This window comes from Gymnoscopelus braueri, assembly GCF_963280865.1.
Source record: "Gymnoscopelus braueri genome assembly, chromosome: 2".
NCBI classification, from domain to species: Eukaryota; Metazoa; Chordata; class Actinopteri; order Myctophiformes; family Myctophidae; genus Gymnoscopelus; species Gymnoscopelus braueri.
The window spans coordinates 35,375,782-35,401,845 of record NC_137604.1 but is presented as its reverse complement, the minus strand read 5'-3'; the positions used below and the strand labels follow the sequence as shown (position 1 = coordinate 35,401,845).

The 26,064-nt window shown below is 43.2% G+C and overlaps 1 protein-coding gene across 8 annotated transcripts; it reads left to right on the top strand.

Moving 5' to 3' along the window:
* Positions 1-779: 779 nt before the first annotated feature.
* LOC308097607 (bromodomain-containing protein 4-like) lies at positions 780-20,834 on the top strand. Of its 8 annotated transcripts, none has more exons than XM_080445487.1 (21): positions 780-845; positions 5,039-5,279; positions 5,388-5,480; positions 5,635-5,772; positions 5,895-6,027; positions 7,436-7,770; positions 8,090-8,473; positions 8,723-8,851; positions 9,528-9,749; positions 10,102-10,322; positions 10,496-10,596; positions 11,229-11,486; positions 12,247-12,345; positions 12,686-13,222; positions 13,451-14,101; positions 14,248-14,348; positions 15,335-15,464; positions 15,554-15,687; positions 16,201-16,391; positions 18,093-18,342; positions 18,637-20,834. In XM_080445487.1, exons 2-21 carry the CDS (start codon positions 5,151-5,153, stop codon positions 18,703-18,705), a joined length of 4,305 nt encoding a protein of 1,434 aa, XP_080301613.1. In that variant the 5' UTR covers positions 780-845; positions 5,039-5,150; the 3' UTR covers positions 18,706-20,834. The 8 variants fall into 8 exon arrangements, with proteins under 8 accessions (XP_080301613.1, XP_080301614.1, XP_080301611.1 ...); XM_080445488.1 differs by lacking the exon at positions 780-845 and adding an exon at positions 914-1,028; XM_080445485.1 differs by lacking the exon at positions 780-845 and adding an exon at positions 1,105-1,478 and having other exon boundaries at positions 12,253-12,345.
* The last annotated feature ends 5,230 nt before the right edge of the window (positions 20,835-26,064 follow it).

The window sequence follows — 26,064 nt, the reverse complement described above, 5'->3', positions numbered from 1 at the left end:
CTATATTCTTTATTTTTACTACAGTTTAGACGTCGCACTTTACAGTCTATGGGAAATGCTGCATTTCAAATGTACACAGTTCCTGGCAAGAACAGCAGCAAGTGCACTTGAAAGAAAGTTACTAATGGAACCTCTGAGGCTGCAGTCCAGTGGTGTAAAGTAACTAAGTACATTTACTCGAGTACTGTACTTGAGTACAATTTTGAGGTATTTTTACTTTACTAAGTATTACCAGTTTTCAGTCATCTCAGAGGCAAATATTGTACTCCATCACAATTATTTGAAAACTTTAGTTACTTGTTACTTTGTATATTTTGATTATTACAAAACATACATTAACCACTTCAACCCTTTCCACATTTCTGGCCATTTGAAAATAGCCGAGCTCACAATGCGTCGCATGCTATTTTCAAAAGATTTTTCATATTTTATACATTTGAAAACTTGTGAAATGGGACATTCTGCATAATGAGAACTTTCACTTTAGGTACTTTAAGTACATTTTGATGCCATTGCTTTTGTACTTTTACTCAAGTATATTTGTACTTATAATACTTCTAATAACGTATATCTACATTGCAGTATTGATACTTTTACTTAAGTAAAAACATGTGAGTATTTCTTCCAAGTTCCACCATCACTGTTTATTCCCTTCTCAACCTACTTCTATCATTGTAATGATTGCATGGTATTGCACGAGCTCACTGAGGGGGGGGGCGCAGGGGTGACGACGTTCGTCCGACCGACGCCGTGCGTGTGACGTCACCCACGTCGTCGGAACGGGACTGTTTGTTCTGGATTCGGGGCGAGGAAGATCTGCGCGCGCTGACAACCGACCTAAGAAGGTAAAAAGTGGCCTCTTCACGCGTGTTTTTCAGCCAACGGCGACACACGAAACGGTCGCGCGTGAACCGGGGACCCGCACGGGACGCTCGCAATGCGTGTCGGCGGCGTATTTCACACGCTGTCAGTGGACGCCTGTGACAAGCGGAGCATGAGCTGTCTCTCCGCAGGCCTCGCAGCAACCGGTGCGAGGCGCACGGGCAACATGAAATGTGTCTTATTAACGTCGTAGGGAGCTTTGCATTCGTTGCAGCGCGCCGAGTGTCGTGTTCGTGCCGTGGGTAACGGTCGCGTTGTGGTCGCTTTCAGCGCACGGGGCACTCCCGTGTTGTCACTGTGCGCACGTTGTGGCTGCAGGACACGGGACGGCATCACGCTAGCCTCACACAGCTAGCTGCTAGGTTGTTTGTTTGTAGCCCCCGTAGGCCGTATTCGTGACATAAGTTACGTCTTCCCCGGGAGCGTAGTTTACGCACAGTGGCGCGGGGGCACATAGGAGATGCGACGTATGTTCCTTTCGAGAATAGCAGTCCCGTTTCAAGTTGTATTCTGAAAGGCCGTTTACGTGCGGAGCTGTCAACTGTCTAGTCTGCTGACAGGCAGGCGGCGGACATGGCGACACACCGATGTAGAAGGTTAGCAAAGCAAAGGTGCACTTCGGAAATTATACACTCAACCGTTGCATAATAAAGAGCGATCTTGTTGTGTGCCTTGTCTTTTCGGGTTATACATTGCGGACATCAGCTACGTTAACATTGCTTAATAACACTGAATTAGATCAAGGCAAGAAATGTGGACATACATACTAATAGTAAGACTTGTTTTAAAGGGGCCTGCGGCTGCATACAAGTGTTAACTCATGTGAAGCAGTTTATACGAGCCATATAACACAGCTAAACCTAAATAAAACATTTGGGGAATAAGTAGGCCTAATAATTAACACCATTATGTATTTGGTCAGAAATGTAACTGACATTAAATAGTACAAGTGAAAAGTCCCCTTGATAGCTGTAGCAGTTTGCTTTGCATTCGTCTTCCTTCCCTGTTTGCTACTTTTTAATTGTTTCCCCTCCGTGGTTATAATGGTGTTATTTGTATGATATCAAACCGTTTATCATCATTCTTTGGATTTTTTCCCATTGTAGCTGGACATGTTTGTCATGAGTTGATTTCTCATTGTTGAAGGTTATTATTTTGTTAAAATAAGGGTTAAATAGCTCTATATCCTCATAGTAAGTCATTGGCTCATTGCTACAGTGTCTTTGTTCAGTAATAGGTCTCCTCAGCTCTAGGTTGGGATACCTATTTCATACAATCAGGAGGCAGAATTATCAAGTGAAATTGAGCTGGAGATATGTAGACCCTATTACAAACAATAGCAATGGTTAATATATAGAGCTTTAACATTTGAACAAAAAACCTTTTGGTTTAACCAAAACATATCAGAGCATCTTTAACATGTTTCACTTCTTTACATAGTTTACAAAATATAAACGAAATAAATGAAATATATCAAAATATAGTATTGTTTATTGTCTATCTGCACAAAGTGCCGTATTCTGTATCATGCTCAATGAAATAGTGCGAACAAACAAAATTAAACCTATATAATATGAACAGTAGAAATAGACAGAACTACAAAAAACACCCACTACATTGTTTCAGCTGTTATTTTGAAATAACAGCATAATTGACATGTAATAAGCCGTTTTTTAAAGCTGTTTAGATTTCCCTGTTGCTACACTTAAAATATAAAATAAATGTGAACCCATAGTCATAGTGTATATTGTATCGCTATTGAGATATTTGGCATAACGATAGGGGTTGAAATTTTTTCCATATTATGCAGCGCCAGTGTGCACAGGCACGTGTACCCCCTCACCTAGACTACAGTTTTTTTTCCTGCAGGAAACATTCAGTTTGGTTAAATGATGCAATGGGTTTCCTCTAGCCATTTGTTAGGCCGGCCGGTTGGATGATAAGATTATAATTATAATTTACTGGCCATATGTAATACACATGATCACTACACCTCATTCCTGTAGCGCTTCGACAACTTTAGAAATGTTGCATTGCGTTGTTCCTGCATGTATATCATATCATATTTTCCAAAGAAACAAGTTGTGGGTTTCATCATGTCATTAAAACTTTATGTATCTTTTTTTTAAATGTATGTTTACTGTTGAATCAATGATGATGCAAAGGAAGTCACCATGTCATTGATGATTCAGTGTGTCTGTATACTATAGACCCACGTTGGTTTGAAATTCAGGTGCTTTTACAGATTTTAGCAACTCGTCACTGCAACGAATTGATGATGAATAATATCATTTTGCGACGTGATACAACTTTGACCTGCGATATGAGTGCTTCTGTGGCTTTATCACAGTAATCCTTCATTGCTTTTTGCTTGCAATGAGGTGATGTGATCCGACTGTGATCATTTATTGCTCCCGTTTCATGTTGGTCGTGCCCTTGGTAAATCCGTTGGTCTTTCTTTATTTCTCATCAAAATGTGCAGAACATTTCTTCCACACCTTCCACAGTTTCATGTCTCAGCCACTCCAGCCTGTTTCTTTTTCACTGGTAGTCTGGCACTGGCGTCAACGTTTTCAGCATGTTCCTTTTTTCTCTTCATAGTAGTAGTTTATGCAAAAAAAAAGAAAAGTAGTAGTCTATGCATGCAAGTAAGCCACACACGACCAACGCATACACGACCACTCACAAATCACCAATCGCTCATAAAAAAAAACGTTAACTTATTGTTTTGATAGTTATTGTGTTTGTATGTATTCACCGGCCAATTGAAATTGTAGTCAAACAAATAACCATGGCTAATGGAAACATTGTCTGGAACAATCATGTTTATTCCAAAAAGAGTGATAGCTTTGCCTTTCTTGTGAACAGGGAAGATATCAGGTCCTTTCAATTGGTCAATTCAATAATACTTATCCTGGCTCTGACCTGACTAGATATCTTGTGTAAGCGTTGTGCGCCACCAGCTCCCATTTAACTTAACATCCTGATTGCTCAAGCATTCCTCAACATGTATGTATAATGTAGACTCTACTTAAGAATACTCCAGTGTGGAATATGTGGGCCGTTGGCATTAATGTCCTGTTTCTCAAAGAAAATATAAAACAGTTCTGGTGCCAGATGATTTAAACAGTTAATGTGCATAATTTATCCAGTTCTAACTCGAATGTACAATGATTTTGGTTATATTGGTACACTCTCAGAGTTTAATTAACTCTCAGGATTTTACTGTGTAGTAGTTAAAGGGATACTTCACTTTCACATAAAATAAACATTTAAAAAATATATTAAAAATAAATGAAAAAAGTAATGGAAAAATCACGGCCCCCTCACGCATTAGAGTGTCCTACTAATGTGTGAGGGGGCCTTTATTTTGCCATAACTTCTTTCTTTGTGGGCGGTGAAACCGCCCCTATAAGTGAGATTTGGAAAAATGTACAAATATCTTGGGCAGTGAAACCGGCCCTAAAAGTGAGGTTTGGAAATTTGTACAATTATCCTGCGCTGTGATTGGCCAATCACAATCTATTCAGGACTGTGATTGGCCAGTGTCACATGACACATGTGCATAGCCCTATATAGCAACCATAACTTAAAAAAAAAACAAATTATTGTTTTTTTTAAGTTATGGTTTTGTCCATCATAAAGTGTGTTTTACAAAAGATAAATGTATTTATCTTTTGTACATGATTGATCGACTCCATTCAGTATTGTGATTAGCTAGCAAGACACATGCTGACACTAAGTGGCTCTTTCAGATCAAAGCATATATATTGGTTGACTCCATTCAGTATTGTGGTTAGCTAGGAAGACACCGCCCACTTCACACAGGGTGTGATTTTTTTTTAAATATTTATTTTTAATGTTTATTTTATGTGAAAGTGAAGTATCCCTTTAATAAGAATAAGCTGATGTACATGAAGCTGTAACCCCTGTAACGGCAGCACTGCTAATGAGAGAGTGAAGCTGTAACCCCTGTAACAGCAGCACTGCTAATGAGAGAGTGAAGCTGTAACCCCTGTAACAGCAGCACTGCTAATGAGAGAGTGAAGCTGTAACCCCTGTAACAGCAGCACTGCTCATGAGAAAGTGAAGCTGTAACCCCTGTAACAGCAGCACTGGAGCTGAATGATAACAGAATCGCTGGTCTTTTCTTCAGAGAGTCGAGCCAGGTGTGTGATGGCCTGAGGGGCCCCCCTGTGGTCCCGCCTGCCCCTGCCAGGTCCAATTGGTCTAACCTGTCTGCGCAGTCACCGCAACCCACCATTACCATGGGAGACGGACTGGAGGCAGGCAGCAGCCAGGCCCCTCCCCCTGTCCCACCCCCTCTTCCCTTCAACCCTGCACACCCTGAAATATGGAACCCCTCCAGGCCCAAACGACAGACCAATCAGCTACAGGTAGGATCCTCCGTGGCTGCACCTTTTTGTTCCGTGCTTTGCTCAATTAAACTGTGTCTTAAAATTGTAATGTAGGTTGATTGATAAGACGTGATGTTGCTGTTGTAGTACCTGCTGAAAGTGGTATTGAAGACCTTATGGAAACACCACTTCGCATGGCCCTTCCAGGCTCCAGTCGATGCCATCAAACTCAACTTGCCTGTGGGTATTTTGTGTGTGTGTGAGTGTGTATGTATTTATGATAAGATTCATGCACACAAAACTGCATGAAATACTTAGAAGGATGGGACAAAATATTGTTTATTTTCAACTGAAAATGTCTTTCTGTTGTAACCTTTTACCCTTCTTTCTCTAGGATTATTACAAGATCATCAAGTGCCCTATGGACATGGGTACGATAAAGAAACGTTTGGAAAACAGTTACTACTGGAATGCCCAAGAGTGTATCCATGACTTCAACACAATGTTCACAAATTGCTACATCTACAATAAGGTAAAACAAGAATCTCACACAACATATAATCTAATCTACTTGAATGATTTGTTAATGATGATCTACAATTTTTAAGCGTTGCGTGTGTGCGTGCGTACTTGCATTTCTGTGTTTCTGCATAGCCTGGCGATGACATTGTATTGATGGCTGAATCTCTGGAGAAGGCGTTTCTCAGTAAGATCTCTGAGATGCCCCAGGAGGAGATTGAAATAGCTGTGGTTACCAAGGGTCGCCGTGGGGGCAGACGGGATTCAGGTACAGCTTCCTTTTGACATTTTACTCCTTTTCTTAATCTGTCCTGTCCCTCATGTATAAAGGATCAAGCTGTTGAATCTGTTGTGTATGTTCATGTTAAATTTGACACCGTGCTGTTCCCAATATTTTGCGCTAGGGCTGCAACTACCGATTATTTTCTCAGTGATAACTATTCTTTAGATCAGTGTATATCAACCTTTTTTGTGCCAAGGCACACCTGGCATAGCCAAAAGATCCCAGGGCACACCTAGATATACGGTATATATATATATAATTATATGTATATATATATACACACACACACACTAGGGGTGTGCCGATACACTAATTTCATGAAACAATACGATACGATATTGGGCACACAACTTCGATACGATACGCACTTTTTTATTATGAAATCATATGGGGGAGAAAAAAAGCAAATGCAAACAAATATTTCAGTTTTTGCATTATTCAGACATGCAAACTTGTAGCTTTTCAGCTTCCACTAGCCGTTTTGAATCCAAATAGGGCAATAGTGTGACACCTGACCCGAAATAAAACAGCATTTTGTCACCCTTTTCACCTCGGGGCTGTTTGCACGCCTGATTATTATTATTGTAAAAACATTTATTAAATTTTTTTTTCAAAATGATATTTTTTCAAACGGCGCGGCACACCTCAGCAGTAGCCCCGGCCCAAAATTGGGACGTTTGCCAGGGTTGATATACACTGCTTTAGATTACTTTTTTGATTAATACAAAAATCTAGAAGCATGTTTTTTTTTGATAATTTGTTATATTTCTTTTATATCAACAAATCGCCAAAATAATTGACTAAATAGATTAGTTTGATTAACCACTTATCCATATTTTATGCTTCAACGTACAACGGTGTCGCACAAAAATAGCGTGTATATGTTCAAAATAAAACTTAATGGCAATTTAAGTATTGCTTTCAGGGTACTCCATATATGGGGATTTATCAACATTTTTGGTAGATCAGCTAATCCGACCGATTCCACATGGCGCATCACTCCCTCGGGTCCTCCCTGATACGCATGCTGAGTTTTAAGTCGATCAATTTGGCGGTTCTCTAAATACGCTGGTGACACTCACTCTTCCAAAAACATATTTGGGAAGACTAGGGAGACCACCACCAACCACTGCAAATGTACTAGTTATATTGTATTTACACACTCTACCCTATAGAATTGTTAAAGTAATGTTATATTCATTCAAATAAGTTTATAGCTGTAAAATGTAAGTACGTAGGGGGAAATATATTTTCATTAGCATATCTATTCTGAGTCATTATAGGCAAACATGAAGCAAAAATAGGCAAAAAATCAGTGAAAATAGCAGATCTATTGTAGATGGGGCTTACGTGGTTAATATTGTCTTCCTTTGTTCACTTTCACTACATCCAGGTTCGATCACCAAGCAGGATTCGGGCCAGGACTCCTCCTCCCCCTCCTCCACCCCACACACTCGAGGCTTCTCTTCCCCTGCGACCACTCCCCAGACCCGTGCACCACTCCTGACACCCACACCTCAGGGCCCGCCTACGTTACCCCTTGCCCAACCCCAGCCTCCTCGCGTGCCTCCCACACCACCCTCCCATGCCCCCCAGCTGGGACCGCCGTTCCCCCTTTCTACACTGGACGTTCTAGCCCAGGGCCTGACCTCCGTTCCCCCTCCAGCGCTGACCCATCCAGGCCTCCATCCCAGCCCTCTGCCACAAAGCTCTGCAGCCCCTATCAAGGTACGGAAATAAGAGGGGGGGGGGGGGGGATGTGATTGACAAACTTCATGAGGAAGAGTGTGGAGAAGAAATAGTGTGCAGTAATTGTTCTTAAAGTTGGTTGCTTGTAGTAGATCAACAATCTGAAGCTTATTCTACAGTTGCACTTATTGATCCGCTTAAGCCTAAAACAGTGTTCATCTAGGCACACAAACTCACACAAACACTTGGAATCATGTAGACTACTCAAGTAGTAAGCCTAAGATGTAACACATCAACTGTCACTTTCTTATTCATGTTTTGTTGTTTATCCTTTGACCCCTGATCTTGGTCTTTCAAGCAGCAGCGGAAGAGCCAGAAGAGAAAAGCCGACACCACCACACCCACCGCCAATGACCAGCTCAGCGAATCATCGCCCATCTCCTCTGCCGAGATACGCCCCCGCAGAGAGAGCGTTCGCCCAATGAAGCAACCCAAAAGAGACACCTTGCAGCCCGACTCACAGCACCAGCTGAGTGTCGGTGCCGGTTTGTTAGTGGGAGCGACAGCAGCTCTAAAGTGCCAGGAGCAGCTGCGGTACTGCGCGGGCCTGGTCAGAGATATGCTGTCCAAGAAACATGTGGCATACGCCTGGCCCTTCTACAAACCAGTCGATGTGCGTGCCCTGGGTCTCCACGACTACCATGATATTATCAAGCACCCCATGGACCTCTTTACCGCCAAGGTAAGCTTTCCAGGACGGGGGAAGAGCAAGGGAGAGGGGTTGAAGTGTGTTCATGAAGATATTTTGATGGCTAGTGGTGAAGTCATCAGCAAAAGACAGATAGGACTCCCTACTGGCACATCCAGTTAATGTGCTGGACCACATAACCGCAACATTGCAGGATGGATGAGTATACTGTAATCAACATTTTTTTCCTGGATAGTCCTTAATCATGATGAAGTGTGTGTGCACCTCTGTGTCCTTCCTCAGAATAAGCTGGACAACAGACAATACCGAGACGCCCAGGAGTTTGCAGCTGATGTAAGGTTGATGTTCTCAAACTGTTACAAGTATAATCCTCCAGACCATGATGTGGTTGCCATGGCACGCAAATTACAGGTAAACACAAGAGACATGCACATTTTTAAGCAAATAACAATAAAGCATTGTACCAGGAATACTGCAACATAGTTAATCTGTCTTAACGACACATAAACTGCTGATTAACACCTTTACCGCCGGGCCCGTAGTTCTACGGGCCGTTAAATCCAACGGTTAAGCGCCGAGCCCGTAGTCCTACGGGCTGCGGTCTTTTCGCGCATGCGCGGTCCGGGTGCACTTTCGGAATTTTTTTGATCCACTTCCGTTTCCGGTTTGATGACAGGAAATAGAATTATTTGGGATCCGGTTTCGACGATCACGCCCGCTCCCATTCTACAGACGAAACTGAAACTCAATTCTCTTCCTGTAGTTTTTTCTCCTCGGATTTCACTGTTTAACGTAATCCGCTCTAACTACAACATGGATGCCCCGTTTGACACGCGATCTTCACTGGGAGATACAGGGAGATCTCGCGGATGTAAACAGACCGTTCACGGCTCAATCTTAAGGATTTTAACAAGATCTATGGCGACATGAAAAAAACAAAAAAACAACAAAAACACCTTGGCACTGGTGAGTACATTATGAGATTAACCTCTGGCGGTGGATGTGTTAAGGAAGCAGGAAATCTTTTCAATTCAAGCAAAAAAAAAACAATGTTGAGGGAAATCCCTGATGGCGTGCTTCCTTACAGGATGTATTTGAGATGCGCTTTGCCAAAATGCCAGACGAACCAGAGGAGCCTGCTCCTGTCCACACCCCATCACCAGCCCTCCACCCCGCCCCCTCCATTCGACAAGTCCCGCCCCCCGCTGCCGTCTCCGACGATGACAGCTCCACTTCCTCCGAATCAGAATCCTCTGCAGGAGACTCTGAACATGAGAGACAGCAGAGACTGGCTGAGCTACAAGAACAGGTTAGCGGATGGAAAAGTGGATGTGGATGGAGGGAGACGAGAAATGACATTTGGGTGGGCAATCAAGGCTGCACCATAATGACTAAAAGGATAAATACACAATACCGAGTGTTAGAGTGCTAGATGGCACAGACAATATTTCAGTATTAACTGTATACCCTGATTATTTGTAGAATTCACAATTACGCAATATAATGGTACATGAATAATTGTGTTCCAGCCTTAGCCCACCTTTGATTAAGCTGTTCAGTTCATCCGGCTGCACAAGAAGAAAATGTGAATGACCCGTGTGTGTGTTTGTGTCTGTCTGTCTGTCTTCAGGCCCTAATGGTATGTGTATGTATTCCTGCAGCTCAAGGCTGTCCACGAGCAGCTGGCCGCACTGTCCACGCCCCAGCCCAGCAAGCCTAAGAAGAAAGAGAGAGAGAAAAAGGAAAGAAAGAAAGAGAAGCACAAGAAAAAGACAGAGGAGCCAGTGGAGGCCCCGCCGCCTGTCTTGCTCCAGACCTCCTCCAAGAAGATAAAGAACAGCAAGGAGCCGATCACCTCCAAGAAGGAAAGGAAGAAGACCAGGTAGGCAATGTAGATTTGAGGCTGATTTATACTTGCAACAAGACATATTGTCATATGTCGCTCTTCTGTGCTCGTCAAAAGGGTTGTGTTGGACGTATATATAAATCAGACAAGTATGGTTGTTTATATTTACATAATTCAAGGGGCCTAATCAAATTCTCTCTCATCAACAGTAAGAAAGAAGGGATGAAGAACAGTCGCGCGGGTGCACCTACTCAAGCTGGGCCAACCCCTCTCGTCCCCTCTGCCTCTCTGGAGGCAGAGGAAGACATTGGTGTGTATGAGAAAGACACTGAGAAATGTAGTTGTTTGAATTGAACTGAGCATACGTTTATTTGTTTATTTTTATAACCGCTACATGGCCTTCACATATAGATTGTGATGTGTGGATGCATGTATTAAAGTTTAAAGTGGTCTCCATATATGGGCATGTTACGTTTGTGACGCCCGCCATCCAACGTCCACCCACAAGGCAATTTTAATATAGGAAGGATAGCTGTTTGTTTTTGTTCTGTCAACACGAGTGCTGGGGTGGTGCAGGGATAAAGTAGGTACTTTATCCCTGCACCACCCCAGCACTCGTGTTGACAGAACAAAAACAAACAGCTATCCTTCCTATATTAAAATTGGAGGGCAATCTTTGTCACTGCGCAAGCTACTCCTACGACTGGGCCTGGGTGGCACCTGTCAGTGGGGGGTGTTGAACGTAGGAGCAGGACGGAGTTCTGGGCCAGGACTCCTCACTGGTAGGTGAGCCAGTAGGAAACCACCAGTGGCAAGACATAGAAATGTGTGGGGAAGATTTATTGTCATTATGACTAAATTGGTAGAAAACTTGGGTACAACTGGCTATTCTAAGTTACAAAAAAAATCAACAAGAACCTCAATATGCTCAATATCTTGCAGGTGTTTTTGGAGGCGTGTCTGGTGAAAAGTGTAAGCCAATGTCGTACGAGGAGAAGCGTCAGCTGAGCCTGGACATCAACAAACTGCCTGGTGACAAGCTGGGCCGTGTTGTACACATTATACAATCGCGCGAGCCTTCACTGAAGAACTCCAACCCTGATGAGATCGAGATAGACTTTGAGACACTGAAGCCCTCCACTCTGAGAGAGCTGGAAAAATATGTCTCCTCCAGCCTGAGGAAAAAGAAAAGGCCAGCAGGTAGATGCCTAATAAATATGGGACCTTTAATGAACAATAACACATTTTCTAAATCATATTTGATGCCATGCATTCTTTCATCCTATCTTTTCATCTTCTATAAATGAAGGTTTTCCTCATAACTGAAAAAATAACTCTAAAACAAGTTAATAACTCAAACTACAACTACTTATTCACTCGTAAAAGTAACTTAAACTGAAATTAAACGCCAAAATAAAAAAAATATATATATATATACATGTACACACTTGTGGTGCTGGTCAATGTGTCAGGGGATATTTCAGTTTGCCAGACAAAGGAGGAAAATACCAGGCTGTCATATATGGCTAGTATGTAATGGTAGCCTATGTTGCCCTGCAAACCCTTAAAGTGCATGAATCATGATATAGGTAAGAATGACTCCCTCAAGCCAAACCAATTATAAATGTTTAATGAAAATGTTTTTGCATATAGAAAACAAAAATACCAACATATTCCAAATAGAATTCTGTCACATGTAGTTATTTGAAAATATGTGTCAATGCACTATCCATCAAAACTCACTCCAATAGAACAAAGTTCCCCATTAAAGGGACACTGTTACGATTTCAACATTCTGTGTTCCATTAGAAGCCATAAAAGTGCAACTTGCAAGTTTGCTCCAGTGACATCACAGGGTTAAAATCTGTAATTTTTTTGTCGCTAACCTCTGTGGTCATGAAGTGTATTGACTTGTGTGTGTGTGTGTGTGTGTGTGTGTGTGTGTGTGTGTGTGTTGTAGCAGCAGATAAAGGTTTGGAGGTGACTAATGTGACGAAGATGAAGACCGGATCTTCATCAGGTAGCAGCGACTCCTCTGACAGCGAAGACTCTGAGAAAGGTAACATAAATATCAAATATCAACTTTATTGTAACATCACTGGTTTACAGGTGTAAAGAAGTGGGTGAAATTATTTTTTTCAGAAAGGGAGAAAAAGAAAATGCAGGGTAGACAGGGTGAGGGAGAGAAGGGAGAAAAACATAATATTAAATACATACACTACTGAAAGGATTTGGCCAATATAAACCCACTTGACCACCATGGTTGCTCACAGCAAGTTTTGCTTTTCTTTTATTCATCACACATACTTAAATCATTACATAGCTCTGTCTGGATTCCCCGTCTTTCTTATCTTTTCCCTCTTACCTCTTCCTCTTGCTCTTACTTGCATTCTTGTCAGGGCTGGTTCCCAAGCTGCAGCAGCTACAGCAGCAGCTACTGCAGCAGCAACAGCAACAGCAGCAGCAGCAGCAGCAGCAACAGCAACAGCAACAGCAGCAGCAGCAGCAGCAGCAGCAGCAGCAGCAGCAGGAGCAGCAGCAGCAGAAGAAAAAGAAGACCACAACGTCAAACAAGGACACCAAGAGGCCACACCTATCCCTCAGTACTGTGACTGGGCCAGTGCTTCCCCAGCCTCCGCCTCAGCCTCAAACCCAGCATCAGGTGGTTCAGTCCAAACCACCCTTTGTACCACCTCCCCCTGTCCATGTTTCTGTCCCCTCCCTGGACTCCTCCCTGTTGGCGTCTGCAGCGTTTGATCCCCTTGCCCACTTCATGAACCCCCACATGTCTCAGACGAACACAGAGCCCAACTCTACCATTTCTGCTGCTGGGGGCCCCGTCGGCACGGGCCTCCTTAACACAAACACTCACACCAACCAGACACCCGCTGAGACGCACCCCTTCCTGAACCAACATCCCATCATACCTTCACCGGGTACGTATATCTCAAAGAAACACCTTTTTACAACTAGTATCTCCATGGTGTGAGCTTCAAGAACATTTAAGAATGTATTTTGAATACAGACACACCTGTCACTCTATGTCTTTGTGTAAATATTCTTGTTAAAATATCCTCTGTTACCAACCAAGGAAACTAATTTTTTTCCCTTTTCTTTTCACTGTCGTCATCCTTCATTGTGTCCACTACCCTTACTCACCGTAGCCCTGCACAACGCTCTTCCCCAACAACCATCTCGCCCTAGCAACCGAGCAGCAGCGCTCCCTCCAAAACCCGCCTCCCAGCCTCCCCCGTCCTCCCTCCCCTCCCTCCCCTCTCTCCCCCCTGCCCCCTCAGCCCCCCTTCAGCCATCGCTTCCCCTCAATCTCCCACAGCCTGTGCCCCGCCCCCGCGTTCCCTCCCCCGCCTCTGTTGGCATCTTGGACGCTCTCTCAGCACAGCCTCCTCAAGCCCTGCTGGAGGATGACGAAGAGCCGACACCCACCAATTCGGAAACCCCGCCCCATTCCCTGCCTCTCAGCCAGGTCCAGATGTACCTTCAATCGCTCCAGCCACGACCTCCCTCGCACAGTCAGCCGCCCCCGACGCACACCCACACGCACACCAATTCGCCTGCACAGGCCACCCCGCAACTGATGCAGTCAATGCATACACAGGCTGTACCTACACCTCCCCCTGCCCCAACACAGAGGCACACGGCCGGGCACACACACATGCAGCAGCCATTCACGCACACGCACACTTCGACAACGCAACAGCACCAGCCGAAAGTGCCGGCACTGCAACAGAAACTACAGCAGATACAGCATCAACAACAGCCCTCACCACGCAGCAAAACGGAATCTTTCACAACAGGTAAGATGCACACAATTGCAGGCACTTGTGCATACACATTTGCACATATTATAAGTCAAACATTCTATTACATTGATTGGCTTGGTGTGCCGGTAAATTAATTGAGGTATTTGTTGTTTGTTTGGTTTCTTTTTTGTTGTTGAAAGGTCCTTTGAGAGAGAGCCCCTCTTCACTGTTGATGCATTCTCCTCAAATGCCTCACTTCCATCCAATCGGACAGCAGTCGCCCTCACAGCCCAAGAAATCTGTGAGTATCTGCATTGTTTTAGTTAGGGGTGCAACGGTTCAGTTAGCCCACGGTTCGGTTCACACCTTGGTTTTTGGTCAAGGTTTCGGTACAGTAAAAACAAACAAAAAAAGAAGATATTTCCAAAATGTTCTTTTTATTTTACATTTTGCCTTTCATTATTTTCAAGGAAATAAATGACCTTATCGCTGACTTAACTTTCATTATTATGCTCAAGGCAAAAAACAATCACCTTATTTCACTATGCCTCACACTTGTGCAGGGAATAGGCGGAGATACTGTCCCAAAGAAAGCATCTCTTCAAAGTTTAGTTTACGGCAATTAAACATCACCATTTAATCTCTGCATAACGATTTAATGTTATGCTTATAACGCTCACAAAAAGAGTTCCTAACTACAGTCATGGAGTACTTTAGTGAATCGAATGTATTTCGAATATGAATGTTTTTATAATAATTTGAATGTCATCTCTCAAGACAGATTCTGCTAACAGCAAAAACGTTTTTTTTTTCCTTTTTTGTTTTGTTACCGAATGGGTTCCTTCCCAGATTGTTTTTAATTAGCTCCTGCTACGAGCAGAGAGGACAACAACAACGTCAAGTACGCTAATCATTATGCAAATGTATTAATCCGATGGTGTCGCCCGCCGAATATAGACGATCTACAGGCTCCCAATGTGTCGTGGTAGTGGTGGATCGGACGTTTTTGGCGAGCAACACCAGCTGGATTCACTCACTGGTCGCGGGGAACTCCGGGAGTGATGTTTCATTAAAAAAAAAAATTACACTGAGCACCGCTCCTATCCAAAAGTTGAACTATTCTACTCAAGGCGCCCAGGGTGCTCTGCCAAAAACACTGGACGGCGAGATCGTCCCGCAGGGATAAGGAGCGCTCCTGGTGTGTCTTTACCATAGAAATGCAGGACAGAAAGATGAAAACACTTTCTGCGGCCACAGACCCTTACATGTGTGTGTGTGTGTCTGCAGGAGCAGAGATCCAGTCTGGTGGGAGTCAAGGAGGAGAAGCCCTCCCATTCACCTGTGCTGCCACCCTCTACGTTTAACCCAGCCTTGCGCCAGGACACACACAAATCCCTTGACAACAAGCATAGTCACAGTGAGTATACTGTAGAGACATGTCTTTTTGTTGGGCAGTTTTAGTGAGCATGTATAATCCTTGACAAATCACTTACTTGACCCACACAGGATCAGATCTGAAGCCATTGGATGGTTTTCGACCTGGCTCACGCCTCCCAGACTCGCCAGCCCCGCCTTCCTCCCAGCAGGACAACAAAGTCAAGCAAGAGCCCAAAACGCCCATTGCCCCCAAGAAGTCGCAGGTATGTATTGTAGAGATCTGCTATCGCACACACACCACACACACAACCCCCTACATTTATCCACGCCCACGGCCATATACAGTCCCCGACACACCCCTGACGCACCCACGTTACTCACTCACGTTTTTATGAATGGACTAGCCAAGATGGCGCGGCCCGGTGTCAGTCCATGTGTGAGAGTGAAGCAGAGCAGACGTCCATGAGTGAAACCACCCGCGACCGCGAGTTGTGAAAGCTGTTCGGATCCTTGGAGCCATATCCTTCCCTAGGGGTTATATGGCAGCTGACAAATCAGCACAGCTAAATTGCCCGTGCTCAACTGGCATTAGGGTTCCACCAGCTCCCTGCTAAGGAACTTGGCATGTCAAACATGGACGATACTCAGCTGCAAACACATGGCACTGGGCAAATGTAGCGGGCAAGCGATGAGCAGCAAGATTGACCCACACTTTTTAACAAAACCTAGCATACTCCTTATTCAAAAAAATCTTGTTTCTCTCCCTCACTATCCAGGATGGGAAGTTAAAGAACATGGGGTCATGGGCCAGCCTGGCTCAGAGGTCCCAGTCCACCCCAGCCTCTTCGCTCCGCTCCTCCAGTGACAGCTTTGAACAGTTCAGACGGGCCGCCAGGGAGAAGGAGGAGAGAGAGAGGCAATTGAAGGCACAGGCTGAACAGGCCCGGAGAGAGCAGGAGAAACTACGGTAAGTACGGGTTAAGAGCTGGGGGAATGGCGAGGGAATGTTATTTAGACACTGGGGAGGCCATATTAAAATATGCCACTGCTGAGATGGAGGCCGGATGGTACATTCCAGCCTAAGCAGTATACTAAAATATTTATCTGAAAACAGTTAATGTTACTTTATTGCCTGAAAAATAGACAATGCTGTAACATAAGCGTGATCCGGCACTGCCTTGTTGCAATGCGAGAGTGCCGACAATGTAGTTGCATTTAGATGCCTGAGGCGAGGGGACAGGACGGAAAACACACCCGGCCCCTGTTTCACTAGAAAACACGTCACAATATGGTCACAAAAAAGCTTAAACTTTAAAGTGCCAAGTAAATCAGCCCTGGCTATATTGTCAAAGACCATTCCACCCGGCCTACAGCAACTTAAAAAAACAACTGACATTCCATCCATTCTCCATGGAGCATGACTACACTTGGCAAGTTGCTTTACAATCTAGGGATGGGCGATATGGCAAAATATTATATGACGATACTTTTCAGCCAGTATCATGATCACGATTTTTAGGACAGGATTGTTATTATTTTATTATGATTATTAATAACATATATGATCTAGAGATTCATTATATGATTATTGTAAGAAGGTGTTTTTGATAGATACTCGAGGTAGACGCACGCGGGTACGCGCGGCATGTGCATGTCCACGTTTGGTTAAAAGTTATGTCAATTCGCGTTCGAACATTGTTGTTGCAAACTTTGCAAAAAACTTTAGTTTGCACCCTGTCGGATTTGGAATATCCAAAGTACAAACCAATTCCATAGACCGAGGTAGAACAAGCAACGCCTCTGTGTGTATGTGTCTGTCTGTACAGTGCTGCTACTGCGTGTGCTGTGCTGCAAAGAACAGCTTGCAAAAAGGGGGACGGGTGGAAGCATGCATGAGCAAGGGGAATAGATCTTCAAGCTAACAACGCGTCGAGCAGCGACACGTTGTTAGCTTGTAGATCTGTTCGTTTTTGGCAAACACCACTAGTGTTGCTAAAAACTATCAGTGGTAGGAACTAATTTCCATCATTTGAGTGAGATTATACAGAAGCTCTTCGATTATGATGAAATTAACATTTTCAAACGCTAACCCCCATCGAGCCGCCAGTTACCCCTGTACAGTTAACATGAATAGTGGTAGAGAGTGTAATGCAAAAGCAAGGAGACAAGACTAGGCAAGCCTAGTTCTCCATTTATTATCCACCATTTTCATCACATGCGCTGTGGGTCTGCACAGGAGTTGTTTTTGTTAGATAAATTATGTTATTAAAGGATTTGATTTTGCATACGTTTTATTCAACTGGGCAGGTTACTTCACCCAGCGTTCTAGGGTGCTATATCAACACATCAGGTGATTGTTGTATGCACAGAGAACACTCAATTCTGATTGGCCTGAGGGTGAGAACTATTTTCTTAATAACCACACGAGCGGCCTCATACTTATTTTTAGGTCAATATACTACGGCTTCAGCCACGTTCTGGCCTAGTAAAGTCATGTTTATTCCAAGTCTATGGTTGACCACACAGCTCATCATGGTCACATTATCGCTATGATCAACTGTACCACAGTTTTATGGGGCAAATAGGAAAACTCAAGAGCCAGAAAGAGAATTCCCATTTGGTCCATCTTACTACAGTTGTAATTCCACATTCTCATTCCTCCATGCAGTAGCCGCGATGGCGAGGATTCCATGGAGCAAACTCGACGAGGGCAGGAGGACTCCCGCCGACGACAAGAGCAACAGTCGCCTCTTGCAACGCCTACACCCCCGGCTTCCACCACACCCACTGACTCTCCGCAGGCACCTCCCAGTCAGCCACAAGCCCCGCCCCCCACCTCCTCAGCCGCACAGAATGCCCTTGACCACCAGAGAGAGATGGCGCGCCGTCGTGAGCAGGAAAGACGCAGGAGAGAAGCGGTAATTATCACACTAAAATCTTATAGTCAGTAAAATTTCAAAAATCCAAATTCCAGGCCACAGAATTGCAATGTTACATTGGACATATTTTAGTGGCATCTCTTGGGCGTGGAAATTAAGTTCAAACGTATGGCGAAGTCATGGAAAAGCCACAAAACCATTTATGAAATAGTATGAACGCTGCTAAACCATTGATGAAATAGTATGAACGCTGCTTAAAGATGTGATTTGAGCGAATATAGATAGCTAAGACCGATGTATGTTCACGTCTGTTTTACTCTCTCTACTCCATAGATGGCCGACACCATTGATATCAACTTCCAGAGCGATCTCATGGCCATTTTTGAGGAGAACCTCTTCTGAGGCAGAAACAACGGAGACGACGCAAGTGAGAAAGGAGAAGGACAAGAGAAAGAAGACAAACTGTCTGCTGTCCCACAAAGGCTGGGCTCACATCCAAGACACACTTCACCCACATGTACAGTACATGTAGATTGCAATGCTCTCATAAATACGCTTGCTGCTCATGCATACACAGACATACACAATGACTGTCCCTCTCTCTCAGCAGAAGCGACTTGCTTGTAACGTGAATGAGAGTGAAATAAGAGGGTACACCCCACAGAAACATCTGCCCTCCGACCTCGGCTGTGTCTCTGGGGTCTAACTTGTTTATGGTTTTCAGTTCTGATTTTCTGGGAGACAGCAGAGTGACAATGGACACTGACTATCAGAAGGAAGACAAAGGAGTGGGACAGAACTTTTATATGAAAACGGAAAACAAAAAATAGTGTTGGAGAAGAGGATTTAATTTAAGAAGTATGTGAAAAAGAAGAAAACGTTGTCCTTCTAATCTCTTGACAGGAGAGAAGAGAGGCAGTGAAAAGAATAAGTGAACAAGTTGTTTTTCCCCCCTCTTCCAATCCTGACTTATTTCTCCTAATGTTTTTTTTATTTAATTTAAACGAATTTTAAACTTGGGTGGGGTGGGTGACATGACAGTCCAGTTTGTCAGGTTCAGAGGTCATCTGAGAGTCAGATGGTTTCTCAGGACACAGTGGGAACAGATCGCCCAGGACCATGTTCACAAACTTTTCAACAACATCCTTCCAATCTCTTTCCTCCTCCTCCTCTCCTACCTTTCTCTTCCTTCTGTTCCTTCCCTCATCACAAGTCATGCTACCAGTGTGGCGCAATGTGGATCACCAAGGTCTGTGTTGGATTTCGGCGGTCCAGTTGACAACCTGGTCTGTGTAAGCTGTCATGGAAGAGAGGGGAACAAGAAAGGAATGACGAATTTTTATTAAACAAAGTGTTGGAATGTGTCCTTTGCCTTAGAGCTCTGGCCTGTAAACTAAGGATCACACCTTGCAAATTATACATATTATATATAAATAGATACATGAATATATATTATATACGATGAAAAGTCAAAAAAGAAAAAAAAAAGCGAACATGAGAAGAATTTGTGGGGAGTTTGTGGGGAGCAAAGCTCGTCTCTGTGTTCATATCTGAGCTCTGGTTTGATTTTTTTTGTAGAATTTACTGTAAAGAAGGAAAAAAAAACTTTTTTTATGATTCTATTGAAAGGATTGTTTTGTCTGTTTTATTCTCTCTCTCTCTCTCTCTCATACTTTTTCTGTCTTTCCTCGACTCTATGCCAAAACCAATCTATTGAGTGCTGAAGGTTCATTCACCATACTTTTTTTTACACTTAAACTTGCATCATCTTTTCACTTTATATTAAAGGCTACCTTTTTTTGTTTTTCTATTTTTATTTTTATTTAAATTTGATTTTCCTTTTATCCCTTTTAAATAAGATGTGATGCACCAGTTTGCTCTGTAATAGTGTGAATAAGCGGTTACGAATCATTGGATGTCACTTCTTTACCAGGCACTAATGTCAGCTCTGTAGCCATAATGACTGGCTACTGCACTTAAATGTCTCATTACTGACACATTTTCTTTTTTTTTATATATATTACATTATGACGGTCATTTTGTTAAATCTTTCCTAGTCGTCCATCATCATAGTCATGGTATTCATCACCACCGCTTCTACAATCTGTATGATATACTTTAATTTAGGGTCATTTTCGCAATCCCGTTTTTAGTTATTTTTTTTTGTGTTTTTCCCTTTCCATGATATTTTCAGTGTCCATGATAACAGTTGGAGTTATTGTGTGCCATTGTGTTTTTGTTTTTTGAGGGAAGGATGCTGTCCCACCACCTCATTGGTTGGCTCAGACATCCATGAGTGTATTTGGTTCTATACATTTTTTTAATGTTTTATTTCTTTTCCCTTATCATATTTTATTTCAGTTTTCCTTCTGACATTTTTCTTTTGACTTCTTGAACAACCTGTTGGTATGTTGGTGAGTGAGGTATTGAGGGCGATAGTTTCATCCTGTTCTGATTATGGAGTAAAACATCTCTTTTTTTAAGAAAAAAGTATTAAAATTATATTAAAAAAATAAAATAACCCACTTATATGTGTGGTGTGGTTGTTTTTTTTATTACCATCTTGCTTGCTTGTTCCCTCCATGGCTGCCAGTACTATATGTCTAATCAGACATACATATACAGCTACAGTGCTGTAGGCACTGTTAATCCACACAAATGGTATGATCTGTGCCAAGAGAACTAACATACCTATTCGTATTAAGGGGAATTAGTTACCTGAGCCCTATGTTAACCCCAACCCTGGCCTAAACCAAGGGAACATAGGGAAATGGTTGTAATTGCATTGGCACTAGTACCAAATGCTGTGCTGTGCTATTTGAAATTCAGCCAGAAGAGGGTGCTAATTAGATGGGTAGGTTACCACAAAGTTGCTAGGGCCACCCACCCACTGTAGAGATGGTGAGGAGGTACAGCCGGTTAGCAGCACCTCTAATGCTGTACCACCGACTGGCGCTGGTGTTGGCGAGTGATGCTGTGCACCCATGGCTACTGTGGGCGAGTGATGCTGTACAACCAAGGCTCCCATGCCCAAGGGTCAATTGTCTCATAATCTGCCTACGACTAGGCCAGGTGGAGGTTGTTCACACACTGACAAAGACACTATTTTCCTCACACCATTTTGTCAGGCCTACCTGGAGGAGGTGGCAGGCCTGACAAAATGGTGTGAGGAAAATGGTCTCTTCCTGAACGTCGGCAAGACCAAGGAGATGATCGTGGACTTCTGTATAGAGACAGAGGTCCTATGCTCCTCTTCTGATGGAACGGAGAGCTTGTGGAGAGGGTGGACAGCTTCAAGTGTGTGCATATCACCAAGGACCTGACATGGAGCATGCACACTGAGGCTGTGGCTAAGAAAGCACTGCAACTCCTGTTCCATGTGAGAAGACTGTCTCATTTTTAAGGTGTCTCAAAAGATCCAAACCACCTGACAACTCAGAGCATCCTGTCAGGGCATGACCATTTGGTATGGACAGCGCTCTTCACAGGAATTAAGACCACTGCGGAAGGTGGTGAAGGCAGCTGAACGCACCACAGGGAGCTGTCTCCTGAAATGGGAAACGGTTGAGAATCATTACAGCGAAGGGCTGGAGGCTGAACAAAAGCTTTTTCCCCTACAGCTAACAAGGACATGGACCAAAAAACAACTAAAATAAGAAATGGCACCAAATGGCAAATCTGTCTACATATATATGCCGACTCCTTTGCACATTCAATTGGGTTAAATGACTCATATCATATATGTATATATGCTCAACTCCTTCCACGACTGTGATATTGCTGCTATTGATTTAGATATATGCTCTTTACCGTTTGATATTTTATATATTTTATATATATATATATATATATATATATATTCAAATAAAACCTTGATTCTTGAAACACAAAGGCAGCATCTAAACGGCCTCTTTGCCATCTGCTGGAATGTGTGCTGTTTGTGAAAGTGTATCATTAACAAAGTTATACTTTCTATTGCCTGTGACCCTGAGAAGTCAGACAGCAGTGTCTGGTGTGCTAGGTAGACTGATACATCTAGTAGTCAGCAGCTTAGCCTTTAGATAGGTTTTCCCTGCTTGAGGTTTTCCCCACCCACTAACTTTGCATTTCAAATGACTTCAAATGCCACCACTGTTGTTTTGCCTACACATTTGCCTGCAAAGGTCAATATTGTGTGGGGCACACTGGTAGATGAGTGGATAGTGCACATGGTTCGATTATGGCTAGAGACCTGTATTGCCCGTTTTCTGCCCTCAGTTTACTATACAGTCTGCTGTCCAGTACCAAAGGAAAAAAGACTAAAACGAGTCCATACATGCATGCATACATACATACATACATACATACATACATACATACATACATACATACATACATACATACATACATACATACATACATACATACATACATACATACATACATACATACATACGTAGAAATATACAACAAGAAAATAATACATATAGTGGCCGACTGGCTGTGACAGAAATCTATACCAGTTGTGGGGAACATTAACTTGGTATAACCCCCTGGGACATGTTTACCATCTGTGAGCATGTCCCAGTGGTGATAGTACTGTATAATAAACCTGAGCAGTAATGTGTGTTATACATGGTGAGAGGATGATTGAGTTGATGAAAGAGGGGGAGAAATCAACAGATGAGAAAAAAATGGAAACAGGAATAAAAAATCTGAGACACGTTGAAAGGAAGTGGGAAATTAGTCATTACTTTAGGCAGGCCTGCATGGTAGCGAGAGATGTTCCGTGTGAGTAAGCGTTGTGTGTGGTGTGTTGACAGAACAACCGTAGGATCATCTTGTAGAAGCAGAGAACCATATAGCTCTCTACATTCTTAGCCTCTTCTCCACAGGATCCAGACCCAGTTTGCTGTGCCCTCCTGCTGTCAACCAGACAGAGATAACGGAAAAACATGCAGAGGAAATGTTTTTGTCCACTTTGGGATCACCGATCTTCTAACATTGTTTATATGTTAAAATCATGTGTCATTATTTACTTACAAACACCTAAGATGTGTACTACTAAAATGTTGGCCCAATACCTGCTATTCCTGTCACTGTTAATGCATGCACGCCCACATGCACGCACGCATGCACGCTCACACGTACACGCACACGCACACACACACACACACACACACACACACGCACACACACACACACACACACACACACACACACACACACACACACACACACACACACACACACACACCCTCTCTGTCTCTCTCTCAATCTCCCTATCTCTCTCTTTCTCTCAATCTCTCTGTCTCTGTGTCTTCTAAACACGCAGTGAGTTACAACTCTTGGCGACCATGCAGAGGAGATGATGTCATTGTTGTAAGTGTGGAAACTGTGTGTGTATTCGTGCGTGTGTGCGCGTGCGCGTGCGCATACACACACACACACACACACACACACACACACACACACACACAGTACCTACCAGCAATTAACATTATGCACACATACATGCACACATGCGCTCATAGTATTTAAGGGAACACACTCTTTGTTTCTTTCACCACAACTTTGCTAGGAGTGAGCATGGGCTGCTGCAACTCTCCCATTAATGGCTTTTGTGGGATGAGGGCTTGGAATCAGGAATCAGGATAATCATTGGGACATCAAGGCCCTCACAAAATCGACGCCAGATGACAATAAGCAACTCCATATGTGATTTAGTCACACACACACACACACACACACACACACACACACACACACACACACACACACACACACACACACACACACACACACACACACACACACACACACACACACACACACACACACACACACACACACACACACACACACACACACACACACGCACGCACTCATTCACAAACGCCCATACAGCATGACTTGTACACATCTGAAATAGTCCAAATTGAATCCACTCTCACATTTGCCCCCCATCTCCCCCACACACATACACTCACACAGATCCTCAGTTTGATGTATCCATGTGTAACTCAGAGAGTGTACAAATGTAATCAAATGGACCCACAATTGGTTACATTTGTACACTCAGAGTTAAATCAACACTGAGGATTTTACAGTGCACACTCACACAAATACACATAGTATTAGTCATAAACAAACATGCACAGTCACACACATAAAACATTCCAGCACAAACACCACATGGAATGGGAGTGCAGTGTGCTTGTTGCTTGTCTTGGTCTTTTGGTTTTGCCCTTTTGCTCTTTCGGTTTTTGACCCACAGATTTAAAACATTCCCTAACCTCCTCTGAGAAGAGAATCACCATGCTCCGGACCCTTCCTTTTGTCTTTAGACTTAAATCACTTCTTCTACTCCTCTTCCTCTTCCTCTTCCTGTCCTGTAGATGAACTTGGGTTCACCGCTGTAAAGCCATCATATACTATTAGGCAAGATCACATCCTACCCTAAACGTAACCACAGCAAAACCACGCCTAAACTTAACCACTAATGAGGTCTAACCATAATGCATGCCCAACTGGTGCATTTAAAATGTTTCCTTTACAGTGGGAAATATATATATTTATATATACATTTAACAATCTATTGATAAACCAGGAAATGTATAGATTAACCACCCCACTGGGAAACAGAAACATACATTAACCACTTCAGCCCTATACATTTCGGCCATTTGAAAGTAGCCGATCTACAAGTAGATCTGCTATTTTCAAAGGAATTTTATACATTTGAAAACTTGTGAAATGGGACATTCTGCACAATGAGTACTTTCTACGTTTGTACTTTAAGTATATTTTGATACCAATACTTTTGTACTTTTACTCAAGTCAATTTTTAATTCCGGACTTTAACTTCTACATCGCAGTATTGATACTTTTACTTAAGTAAGAAATGTGAGTACTTTTTCCACCACTGTATAAATGAGGCTTCACGGGATTCCTTAGCCCTCTCAGACAGGTGTTGGAGGATGGCAGTGGCATGGTTGATATAGCAACAGTATACAGCTTTGGAGCAGCTCTTTGTGCCACTGAAAGGAAATCAGTGGACGGAGGGGTCCTGACACAACAAATGGAAAATTTGACCATTGGATCACGCACTGCACACGCACGCACACATGCACGCAAACACAAAGTGATGCGCACAACAATACCCACAGCAGCACAGGGAGGCATACAGTATACTGTATCACGCACACAAGGGCACCCAACGAGGAAAGTAAACTGTACATGTAGGACAAACACAATTTGTCTCTCACATGACATCTGCTATGCATGCTACCACCCACCCACACAACCACATCCAGACACACAAGCACACACAAGCACACACACACACACACACACACACACACACACACACACACACACACACACACACACACACACACACACACACACACACACACACACACACACACACACACACACACTCAGTCTAACATGTAAACAGGAAAGAATGGATATTCATTCCTCACCCTGCCTCTTCACTCTTGCACGTCCTCTGTCCCGCTCTCCCTATCATTACCTCCTTATCTTGTTCCCCTCATTCTTTGAGTCATTTTCATTATTAGATGTTTGTACTCCCGATAAATGTCTGAAGTTCCATTAACATTATTGTAACAAGGGAAAACAGAAAAGGCTTAAGTCTTTTCATTATGCTGTGCTTACGTTACATTGACGTCTTTCTTTACTCTTTGGCATGTGGAGGATTCAACAAGGAGAGCGTCCTTGACACTTGGTACTACACAATAGCTGTCTGTTGATAGGCTA

Bases quoted from the DNA above. Each gene is read 5' to 3' on its own strand.
- LOC308097607 (XM_080445481.1), top strand. From the start codon at position 1,456: ATGGCGACACACCGATGTAGAAG. The intron at 10,323-10,495 runs GTAGGCAATGTA...TCTCATCAACAG, and splicing joins AAGGAAAGGAAGAAGACCAG to TAAGAAAGAAGGGATGAAGA. The intron at 12,346-12,685 runs GTAACATAAATA...CATTCTTGTCAG, and splicing joins CAGCGAAGACTCTGAGAAAG to GGCTGGTTCCCAAGCTGCAG.